This window comes from Cervus canadensis, chromosome 6 (assembly GCF_019320065.1).
Source record: "Cervus canadensis isolate Bull #8, Minnesota chromosome 6, ASM1932006v1, whole genome shotgun sequence".
NCBI lineage: Eukaryota > Metazoa > Chordata > Mammalia > Artiodactyla > Cervidae > Cervus > Cervus canadensis.
The window spans coordinates 55,565,076-55,577,637 of record NC_057391.1 but is presented as its reverse complement, the minus strand read 5'-3'; the positions used below and the strand labels follow the sequence as shown (position 1 = coordinate 55,577,637).

The 12,562-nt window shown below is 36.5% G+C and overlaps 1 protein-coding gene across 1 annotated transcript in view; it reads right to left on the bottom strand.

The window, feature by feature from the left end:
• Positions 1–12,562, bottom strand: part of TRPM7 (transient receptor potential cation channel subfamily M member 7) — a 102,199-nt gene that overhangs the window by 58,781 nt on the left and 30,856 nt on the right. The window contains exons 9-11 of the mRNA XM_043472001.1: positions 12,262–12,385; positions 11,767–11,839; positions 8,900–9,000 (exon numbers count right to left, since the gene is read on the bottom strand). Coding sequence (XP_043327936.1) covers positions 8,900–9,000; positions 11,767–11,839; positions 12,262–12,385 — 298 coding nt within the window. The remainder of the gene's footprint in view (positions 1–8,899; positions 9,001–11,766; positions 11,840–12,261; positions 12,386–12,562) is intronic.

Sequence of the window (12,562 nt, the reverse complement as noted above, 5' to 3'; positions counted from 1 at the left end):
GATATGGTAGCTCAATTATTTAATTTTTTGAGGAACCTCCATCATGATATTTTTCATAGTAGCTGCAACAACTGTGCATAAGCATTTCCCTTTCTCCACATCCTCATCAACACAGGTTATTTATCTTCTTTTTAATAATAGCTACTCTAACAGGTGTGATGTGATAGTTCATTGTGGTTTTGATATGCATTCCCCTAATGATTAATAATGCTGAGGATCTTTTCATGAACATATTGGCTATTTGCATGCCTTCTTTGGAAAAATATCTATTCAGATTTTCTGTCCATTTTCAGTTGGGTTTTTAGGTTGATTTTTGTCTTTTGTTTTTGCTGTCCCTTATGTATTATGGATATTCCTCACTTATCAGATCTATGATTTGTAAATACGTTCTTCCACTGAGCAGGCTGCCTTTTCATTTTGTTGATGGCTTCTTTTGTTGTGCAGAAGATTTTTAGTTTGAGGTAGTCTTAGCTGTTTGGGCTTTTTTGGTTTTGTTTCTGGTGTGATTAAAAAAATCATCACTAAAATCTATGTCAAGGAGCTTACCACCTATGTATTCTTCTACAAGCTTTATGGTTTCAAGTCTTCTATTTAAGTCTTTGATACATTTTGAATTGATTTTTGTGTGGGGATAAGACAGTGGTCAAGTTTCAGTTTTTTCATGCAACTGTCTAGTTTTCCTAACACAAATAATTGAAAAACACTGTCCTTTCCTCTTTGTATAGTCTTGACTACTCTGACATAAATTAATTGACATAATATGTGCATGAGTTTATATCTGGGCTCTCTACTCTGCTCCATTGACCTATGTATCTATTTTTATGCCACCGTCATGTTTAAATTACTATAGCTTTGTGAAAAGCATGAAGTCAGGGAGTATAATGCCTTCAGCTTTATTCTTCTTTCTCAAGATTCTTTCAGCTATTTAGGATCTTCAGTGGTTCTATACAAATTTTAGAATTGCTTCTTCTATTTCTGTGAAAAATGCCATTGGAACTTCGATGGGGACTGCACAGAATCTACAGATTGCTTTAAGTAGTGCAGATATTTTAGCAATATTGATTTCTATCAATTAGCATGAAATATCCTTCCATTTCTGTATACGTTCTTCAATTCCTTTCATCAACATATTATAGTTTTTGGTATATACATTTTTCACTTCCATGGCTGAATTTATTCCTAGGTTATTTATTCTTTTTGATGCAACTGCAGATGAGATTTTCACACAATCAGTTCAGTCAGTTCAGTCGCTCAGTTGTGTCCAATTCTTTGTGACCCCATGAACTGTAGCATGCCAGGCTTACCTGTCCATCACCAACTCCCAGAGCCTACTCAAACTCATGTCCATTGAGTCAGTGACTCCATCCAACCATCTTATCCTCTGTCATCCCCTTCTTCTTCCATCTTCAATCCTTCCCAGCATGAGGGTCTTTTCCAATGAGTTGGTTCTTCACATCAGGTGGCCAAAGTATTGGAGTTTCAGCTTCAACATCAGTCCTTCCAATAAATATTAAGGACTGATTTCCTTTAGGATGGACTGGTTGAATCTCCTTGCAGTCCAAGGGACTCTCAAGAGTCTTCTCCAACACCACAGCTCAAAAGCATCAATTCTTCGGCACTCAGCTTTCTTTATAGGCACATCCATACATGACTACTGGAAAAACCATAGCTTTGACTAGACAGATCTTTGTTGGCAAAGTAATGTCTCTGCTTTTTAATATGCTGTCTAGGTTGGTCATAACTTTTCTTCCAAGGAGCAAGCGTCTTTTAATTTCATGGCTGCAGCCACCATCTGCAGTGATTTTGGAGCTCAAGAAAATAAAGTCTGTCACTGTTTCCATTGTTTCCCTATTTACTTGCCATGAAGTGATAGGACTGGAGGCCATAATCTTAGTTTTCTGAATGTTCAATTTTAAGACAACTTTTTCAGTCTCCTCTTTCAGTTTCATCAAGAGGCTCTCTAGCTCTTCTTTGCTTTCTGCCATAAGTGTGGTTTATTCTGCATTATCTGAGGTTATTGGTATTTCTCCTGGAAACCTTGATTCCAGCTTGTGCTTCATCTAGTCCAGCATTTCACACAATAGATTTATGCATATTGATTTTGTATCCTGCAACTTTGCTGAACTGACTAGTTCTAAGAGTTTTTTGGTGAAGTCTTTAGGGTTTTCTACATACAGTATAATGTCATCAGCAAAGAGTGACAATTTTACTTCTTTTCCAATTACATGCCTTTTGTTACATTTTCTTGCCTAACTGCTATAGTGAGGGCTTCCAACACTATGCTCAATAAAAGCAGCAAGTGTTTTATTCCTTATCTTAGAGGAAAAGCTTTCAAGTTTTCATCATTGAGTATGATGTTAGCTGTAGTTTTGTCACATATGTCTTTATTATATTGAAGTGCATTCTCTCCATACCTGCTCTGTTGAGTCTTTATCATAACCAGATGTAGAATTATGTGAAATACTTTTTCTGCATCTATTGAACTGATTACACTATTTTTATCATTATCTTTTTAAAAATAATTTAATTTATTTTTGGCTGTGCTGGGTCATCACTATTTGCATCGGCTTTTCTTTAGTTTTGGCGAGTGGGGGCTACTCTCTGGTTGCAGTTTGTGAGCTTCTCATTGTGGTGACTCCTCTTGTTGAAGAGCACAGGCTCTAGGGAACGTTGGGCTTCAGCAGCTGTGGCACATGGGCTCAGTAGTTATGGTTCCAAGCTCGAAGGTACAACTCCATAGTCGTGACGCATGGGTTTAGTTGTTCTAGAGCATGTGGGATCTTCCCAGGTCATAGATGGAACCTGTGTCTCTTGCACTGGCACTGAGCCACCAGGGAAGCCCTTACCACTGATTTTTTGTGATATATCATGCTGACTGATTTGTAGATGTCCACAATAAATCCCACCTGATTATGGAATGTTGTTGAATTCACTTTTCTAAGATCTTCTCTCAAAAGTTGTTGTCTGAGCAGCTGGGTTCCATCAGTCTGAATCTGGACGCTAAAACACTCCCCCTTAGGGACACTAAAAGGTACTGGCACATTCTCAACTACTGGGAGCGAATAAAAATAAAATATGTTGCTTGAAGAGGCAGAAAGGTTTAAGAGAGAACAAAAAAGCTGGGGCAAAGTTGACTGACAAGGTTCATCCCCTACACAAGACCACATCTTCAACACTAGAAGAGCTGGAGGATTTCCCTGGTGGTCCAGTGATTAAGACGCCATGCTTCCAGTGGCGTGGGTTTGATTCCTGGGTAGGGAACTAAGATCCTGCACACACCACATGACCAAAAAAAAAAAAAAAAAAAACCTCACACAATTGGAAGAGATGGTTATTTCATCTACTGTACAGAAACCAGAACAGAGTCAAGTAAAAATAGAGAACTATGTTCCAAGTGGAAGAGTAAGAAAAAACAATGAAATGGAGGTAAGTAATTTACCTGAGAAAGAGTTCAAATTATTATAAAGATGCTTACCAAACTGTGGAGAAGAATGAACAAAGCAAGAACTTCAATGAAGAGATGGAAAATCTAGGACCGTATCAACCAGAAGTCAAAGAACTGAAGAATAAAAGACTGAACTGAAAAATACACTAACAAGGTTCAACAGCAGACTAGAGGAAGCAGAAGAAAGGATCAGTCAACTTGGAGATAAAGCAGTAGAATTCACCCAATCAGAGTAGCAAAAAAAAATCTTTCAAAAAGTTAAGTTAGCTTAAGAAACTTATGGGACAGTATCAAATGGACTAACACATTTTAGGCTTCCCAGAAAAAGAGAGAGACAAAGGGGTAGAAATCATATTTGAAGAAATAATGACTGAAATGTCTCTAATCTCAGGAAGAAAACAGACATCCAGATACAGGAAGTTCAGAGAGTTCCAAATGAGGTGAACCTATAGAGACCTTCATAGAGATACATAACTGAAATGCCAAAAGTTAAAGACAAGGAGAGGATATTATAAGCAATAAGAGAAAAACAACTTGTAACACACAAGGGAATCTCCATAAGACTATCATAAGATTTTTCCGCAGAAACTCTGCACGCTAGATTAGAGTGGCATGATATATTCAAAGAACTGAAAGAAAAAACTTCCAATGAAGAATACTCTAGACTTGGCAAAAATTCTTAATCTGAACTGAAGGAGAGAAAGACTTTTCCAAACTAGCAAAAAATAAAAGGGTCTATCACCACTAAACCAGGCTTTCAAGAAATGTTAAAGGAGCTTCTTTTAAGCTGAAAAGAAAAGGTGGTACTTAGTAATAAGAAAACATATGAAAGAATAAATCTCAGTGGAAAGGTAAATATACAGTAATAGTGGTAAATTAATCACTTATGAAGTTAGAATAAAGGTAAAAGACAAAAGTAATAAAAAACAGCCACGATTACAGTAATTAGTTAAGAGAAACTCACACTAAAAAGATGTAAAATGTGACATGAAAAACAAAACAGGAAGGGTAGCATGAAAATGTTAAGATTTAGAATGGGATCAAAGAAGTGGTTATTAACATAAAACAAACTGTTAAGAGATATGTTATTATCTATAACTCTCATCATAACCACAAAGCAAAAACCTATAGTAAATATGCAAAAGATAAAGAGAAAGGAATATAAACATATCATTAAAGAAAGTCATCAAACTACAAAAGGAGAGCAAGAGGAAAAAAAAGAAAGGAACAGAGACGAATTACAAACACAACCAGAAAACCGTTAACAAAATGTCACAAAGTACATACTTAAAATAATTATTTTAAATGTAAATGGACTAAATTCAACAATTCAAAGAGTAGCTAAATGAATAAAAATGTAAGACCCTATCTACATGCTGTCTATAACAGACTCATTTTAGATGTAAAGACACGCAAACAGACTGAAAGTAAAGAAATGGAAAAGGATATTCCATGCAAATGGAAACCAAACAAAAGCTTACCTATATCAGACAGAGGAGAGTTTAAAAAAAGACTGTAATAAGAAACAATGATGGATGGTACATAATGTTAAAGTGGTCAATTCAACAAGAAGATAAAACATTTGTAAATATTTTTGTACCTAACATGGGAGCACCTAAATGCATAAAGCAAATAGTAACAGACTTAAAGGGAGAAACAGACAGCAATACAAAATAATAGTCACTTACATAAATGGACAGATCATTCAGATAGAAAATCAGTAAGAAATCATAAGCCTTAAATGACAAAATAGACCCAAGGATTTAAAACAGATAAACAGAAAGTTCCTTCCCAAAAGCAACAAATACACCTTCTTCTACAGTGTACACAGAAGATTTTATAGGACAGACAATGTTAAGCCACAAAACATGTCTTAGTAAGTTTAAGAAAACTGAAATCATATCAAGCATCTTTTCTGGCCACAATGGTATGAAACTAAAAAGTAATCGCACAAAGAAAACTGGAAAATTTTAAAATGTGTAAAGATCAAACAACATACTACTCAACGACAAATGGGTCAAAGAAAAATCAAAATAGAAATAAAAAAATACCTTGAGACAAAAATGAAAATATGACATAACAAAAATTTATGGTATACAGCAAAAGCAGTTCTAAAACAGAAGTTCATAGTGATAAAACAAAAAAAAGTCTCAAATAACATAACTTTATATTGCAAGAGACCAGAGCAGAAAAGAATAAATGATACTCAAAGTCAGCAGATGGAAGAAAGTAACAAAGATTAGACAGATATAAATGAAACATTGAAAAGACAACTATAATGAAACTAGAGCTAGTTCTTTGAAGATAAAATTGAAAGCACAAACATTTGGAACTTAAAAGCTTTTGTATAGCAAAGGAAACCATAAACAAAAACAAAAAAAGGAAAATATCTGCAAAAAAAGCAACTGTGCATGCATGCTCCATTGTCTCTGACTCTGTGACCCTATAGACTACCAAGCTCCTCTGTCTGGGGTTGCCATTTTCTCCTTCAGGAGATCCTCTCAACCCAGGGATGGAACCTGCATCTCCTGCATTGGCAGGCAGATTCTTTACCACTGTGTCACCTAAAAAGCCAAATATTAGGGAAATGTGCATCAAAACTACAATAAAGTACCCCCTCAACCAGTCAGAATGGCCATCATCAAGAAATCTACCAACAATAAATGCTGGAGACAGTGTGAAGAAAAGGGAACCCTCTTGCACTGTTGGTGGTAATGTAAACTGATACAGCCATGATGGAGAATAGTATGGAGGTTCCTTAAAAAACTGAAAATAGAACTACCATATGATCAGCAATACCACTATTGGGCATATACTGAGAGAAAAATCATAATTCAAACAGACATTTGTACCCCAATGTTGACTGCAGCATTATATGAAACAGCCAAGACATGGAAGCAACCTAAATGTCCATCGACAGATGAATGGATAAAGATGTGCTACATATATATGGTGAAGTATTACTCGGCCATAAAAAGGAATGAAACTAAAAAAAAAAAAAAAAAGGAATGAAACTGAGTCATCCGTAGTAATGTGAATCACTACAGTCGCTTCAGCATCAGTCCTTCCAATGAATATTCAGGACTGATCTCCTTTAGGATGGACTGGTTGGATCTCCTTGCAATCCAAGGGAGTTCTCAAGAGTCTTCTTCAACACCACAGTTCAAAAGCATCAATTCTTCGGCACTCAGCTTTCTTTATAGTCCAACCGTCACATCCATACATGACCACTGGAAAAACCATAGCCTTGACTAGATGGACCTCTGTTGGCAAAGCAATGTCTCTGCTTTTCAATATGCTGTCTAGGTTGGTCATCACTTTCCTTCCAAGCAGTAAGCGTCTTTTAATTTCTTGGCTGCAATCACCATCTGCAGTGATTTTGGAACCCAGAAAAATAAAGTCAGCCACTGTTTCCACGGTTTCCCCATCTATTTGCCATGAAATGATGGGACTGGATGCCATGATCTTAGTCTTCTAAATGTTGAACTTTACACCAACTTTTTCAGTCTCCTCTTTCACTTTCATCAAGAGGCTCTTTAGTTCTTCTTCACTTTCTACCATAAGCGTGGTGTCATCTGCATATCTGAGGTTATTGGTATTTTTCCCAACAATCTTGATTCCAGCTTATGCTTCCTCCAGCCCAGCGTTTCTCATGATGTACTCTGCATATAAGTTAAATAAGCAGGGTGACAATATACAGCCTTGACATACTCTTTTTCCTATTTGGAACCAGTCTGTTATTCCATGTCCAGTTCTAACTGTTGCTTCCTGACGTGCATATAGGTTTCTCAAGAGGCAGGTCAGATGGTCTGGTATTCTCATCTCTTTCAGAATTTTCCAGTTTATTGTGATCCACACAGTCAAAGGTTTTGGCATAGTCAATAAAGCAGAAATAGATGTTCATCTGGAACTCTCTTGCTTTTTCGATGATCTAGCGGATGTTGGCAATTTGATCTTTGGTTCCTCTGCCTTTTCTAAAACCAGCTTGAACATCTGGAAGCTCATGGTTCACGTATTGCTGAAGCCTGGCTTGGAGAATTTTAAGCATTGCTTTACTAGCGTGTGAGATGAGTGCAATTGTGTGGTAGTTTGAGCATTCTTTGGCATTGCCTTTCTTTGGGATTGGAATGAAAACTGACCTTTTCCAGTCCTGTGGCCACTGCTGAGTTTTCCAAATTTGCTGGCATATTCACAGCAGCACTTTCACAGCATCATCTTTCAGGATTTGAAATAGCTCAACTGGTATTCCATCACCTCCACTAGCTTTGTTCATAGTGATGCTTTCTAAGGCCCACTTGACTTCACATTCCAGGATGTCTGAATCTAGGTGAGTGATCACACCATCGTGATTATCTGGGTCATGAAGATCTTTTTTGTACAGTTATTCTGTGTATTCTTGCCACCTCTTCTTAATATCTTCTGCTTCTGTTAGGTCCCTACCTATATGTATATATACATTATATAAGGAATCTATAAAACTGGTACAGATGAACCTATTTGCAGGGCAGGAGTACAGGCACAAATGTAGAAAATAGACATGTGTGAATATAGAGGGAGAAGAGAAGGTGGGTCGAATTAGGAGTGTGGCACTGAAAAATATACATTACCATGTGTAAAAGAGATAGCTAGTGGGAAGTTGTTGTATAATATGGGGAGCTCAGCTTGGAGCTCTGTGATGACCTAGAGGGATGGGATGGGGGAAGTGGGAGAGAGGCTCAAGAAGGAGGGGATATATGTGTGCACATGGCTAATTCTCTTTGTTGTACAGTTTCCACTGACACAACAGTGTAAAGTAATTATAATTCCAATAAAAAAAGAAATTGACAAGCCTTTAGCTAGACTCAAGAAGAGAAACAGAGAGGACTCAAATAAATAAAAAATGAAAGAGATGTTACAAATGATACCAGAGATATAAAGGAACATAAGAGGTTAACATAAAAATTATATGCCAAAAAACTGGACAACCTAGAAGAAACAGATCAATTCCTAGAAGCATAAACTTACCAAAACTGAATCATGATGAAATAGAAATCGTGAACAGACTAATTAGGAATAAGGACCAGACAGCTTCACTGGTAAATTTTACCAAACATTCAAAGAATTAATACCAATCCTTCTCAAACTCTTCCAAATTTATCTTATGAGCCCAACATTACTCTGAGCCCAAAATCAGACAAGGATGCCACAAGAAAAGACAATTACAGGAAAACATTCCTGACAAACGTAAATGCAAGCTATAGAATTTTTAGAGATCTATATGAAAAAACACAGTTTTTATCAAGAGGCAAATGAAACTTACTAAATTCTAAATGGATCTGGATGCTGCAGAATGTTTAGTTACAGTAATTTTGCACTTTTGACTGACAGGTAAAATGTCAAGTTAGGTCACAGTTTCAGCAAATACTGTGTTATAATTTAGCTTAATTACATTGTTTATATACATTCTTTACATACCAGCCACTGCTGTCCATAAACAAATACATGATTTTTGGCGATGTCAACTCTATCCCATGCCAATGTAAGGATGAGCTGGTCAAATGCAGATGCATTAGTGCCTAATTGAACAAAGAAAACAGTTGACAAGTTCAATTAACTAATTTGAATTTTTTGGCAAGTACATTTTTGTGCAAATGTTTAATAGGATGAATTTATAGAAGTCAAACTGGGGGTACTCTTTTGCCCCCTTCTGATGCCTATGTCAGAAGCTTTCTCTATCTCCTTTATACTTTAATAAAACTTTATTACACAAAAGCTCTGAGCGATCCAGCCTCGTCTCTGGCCCCGGATTGAATTCACCTCCTCCGGAGGCCAAGAATCCTGCGTCTCATCGTTCAGCAACAACCTTTCATCTTGGGGGCTCGTCCGGGATCCTTCAGGACAAGATGGGAGCTAACAATTCCAGCCTCACTCCTTTGAACTGTATCCTGAAAAACTGGGATAGATTTGATCCCCAGGGCTTAAAGAAGACACACCTGGTCTTCCTAAGTGATACTGCATGGCCGCGGTACCCACTGGAGGACGGCGAACGGTGGCCAGCTGGAGGATGGGCCTGACAATCTATGTGAGCCTACTTCTGCTGACTCCAGAAATCCTGAGTCTGCCGTTTGATCCTCAAGACAATGCCTTCCTGTCCTGGGCTCACTCCTATGCTGCATTCCACAATCGGTCTAACTGCTGGGTCTGCGGAGCACTCCCCTCTTCATCAGTGGAAGGCGTCCCATGGTGGACATCTCCACTTCAAGGAAAGGACTTTCTCCAAGTCTGCAAATACCTTCAACAATCGCATGTGATACCTCTTCTTAAACTGATGACATCTAACAACCTTAAGATGGACTGATGTAACTATGGACATAATGTGACTTTTCATTTTGATTTTAACTTGGTTTAATGACTATTTTGCCTTACATTTGTAACCTGTATAATGGGGTTTTCTAACCATCTAAAAGCTTTTAATTTACAAATAGTTGTCCGAGCTCCTATGAGTGCCACAGCCTCCTCCAATATTACTTGGAGCCCCTGGATCAGACATCCTCACCATGAGGATTAGGAGAATATGTTGCCTCACCAATTTAGGGACAATGCCCCCTTGTCAGCTCGGAAGCAGTTATGAAATGAGAATGACTCCCCTTTTCCCTAGGCAACATAATTCTCCTAAAAGAAAAGTGGGGAATGAGAGAGTCATTTCCTAGGCAGGTTGATAAGAAGTCTAGGGGTCCCCAAGGAGAGAGAGGTCTGGGATATTCAAGGAGGAAGAAAGGACAAACTTTTTTACTTTTTTTCCTCTACATTCTTTAGGATTATATAACAATAATGTATCCTGCCTGAGGACAGTCTTTGGATTAAACCCTCTGGCTAATTCTGTTATCTTAAAACATAAATTATGGGAGTAGGTCTGGTCTTTACAAGGATGTATCCTGCCTGAGGACGATCTTTGGATTAAACCTTCTGGCCAACTCTGTTATCTTAAAATGTAAATTATGGGAGTAGGTCTGGTGAGGTCTTTACAACCTCCAGACATTCTTTGGATTCATTGAAGAGTATATAACTCCATTGCTAACACTAGCAAAGGGGGTACTCTTTTGCCCCCTTCTGATGCCTATGTCAGAAGCTTTCTCTATCTCCTTTATACTTTAATAAAACTTTATTACACACACACACCCACACAAAAAGAAGTCAAACTGCTGTGTAGAAGGATATATAAAGTTTTGGATACACTGCCAACATAAACTCCAGAAATGTTATACCATCCATCAGGAGTATACAAATACCCAGTAGGAGGATAAAAAGCTTCCCCCACCCAACCCCAATTAATAGGGTTTCTTTAACATCTTTCTATCATTTCCAAATTTCCGCTAATATCTATTACATAAATTCTGACTCATTTTTCCATGGATTATTCATCTGCTTATCACTAATTTTTAAAACCTTCTAGTGATCTTTCCACATTCCTACTCTTAGTTATCTCAACTATAAAATGAGGAAAACAGGAAATCTGACTCTTAGGGCTGTTGCAAGAGTAAACAACATAAACTACTAAAGCATAGTAGCTAGTTACAGAAAGAATATAGCAAATATTAGTGCTCTCTTTGTATTTTTTATACTTATGAAATCACATTCATTGACCTTTCCCTTTATGGTTTCTAGGCTTCCTATTACTTATGATCTTTATTCTTAGATGATGTAAACATGCTATATTTATTATAGTATTTTTAAAATGTTTGCTCTATTGGCAATTTATTATGGCCTAACATTTGCAAAATTCTTGTGAATGGTAAGACAACACCTCTTGCTCTGCTTCTGCTACCTCATTCCATACTGTCAGGTATTTAGATGGAACATTTTAGTTTCTAATTTTTGAAAAGATTTCGCACTATAAACTATTTATCATTTGGATGCCTTTGGAAAGATAATGAGAGAAAAACAGTTCAAGTGAATGTATAATAACCCCTCAGTCCTAGAAGATACAAGTTTTCTTTCCAAACTTTCCTTCCTAATAAAATTCACAAATTTAAGAATGCTATCTTTAATTTCCATCAACTAATACCTTATTACTTTTAAACACTTATTTTTCAGCCAATTAAAAATGTGACACATTTTATACATCCTTAACAAGATAACAGGCTTAATGGCATAAATCCTAGTTTGAACTTTTAAAAAAATTATATAATATAAAGACAAAAGCGAATTTACTGTCACAGAAAGTGAATGCTATGTCTTTTACAAAGAAAAATTACTGAAAGTTTTAATTCTCAAATTAAAAAACCTAACTTATATAAAAAGACTGTAAATGAAAGACCTAACAAATACATTTTAAACCTTACCTTTAAGCAGTGCAGTAAGTATTGCTACATCTATATCTTGATGTTCATCTGATCCAATGTGGAAAACAGTGATCTATTTAAAGATTAATCCATAATATTATACATTTACATTTTAAAAGCTAAGGCATAAAGCAAATAAATCACACACAAATCACAAAGTAATTTCAAACTACATGGCATTACAATTTTGGGGGGGTCGGAAATAATTTCATTATAATAAAAAACCCAGAAAATTAAGAATCTGTACCATTTACCAAATAAAATTCAAGTATTTTCAAACCTTTAACATTTTTCTAACTGAGAATTCTCCCTACAGTCCAGTGGTTAGGACTCCATGCTTTCATGGCCAAGGGCCTGGGTTCAATTCCTGGTTGGGAAACTAAGATCCCACAAGCCACAGGGGTGGCCAAAAATTAATTTTTTTTAAAGTATTACTCTAGTTTAGAGTGTGCTTTGAATGAAATAAAAAGGCTTATTCTGATGAAATCTACTTACGAGCTCCTTTCTTTTCATACATTCCATTAGTGTTTGAAATAAATGAACTGCTTCACTCTGGCCAAAGTTAAATGTTTTTTTGATAGTTGAAATAATATCAGGCTCTGCTGCATCAGGAAGATTCCTGAAATAAGAGGAAACACAACTTAATCCGCTGATTTCAAATTCCATAATTTGAAGAATCTCGTTATCATCAAGTACTGGTGGAGGGGCAAGACATTTAAAGATACTGTATTAAGTACTTGGAAAAAAAAATTAAATACTCGACCGTGAGCGAAATCTGCTTCATTGGACTCCCACT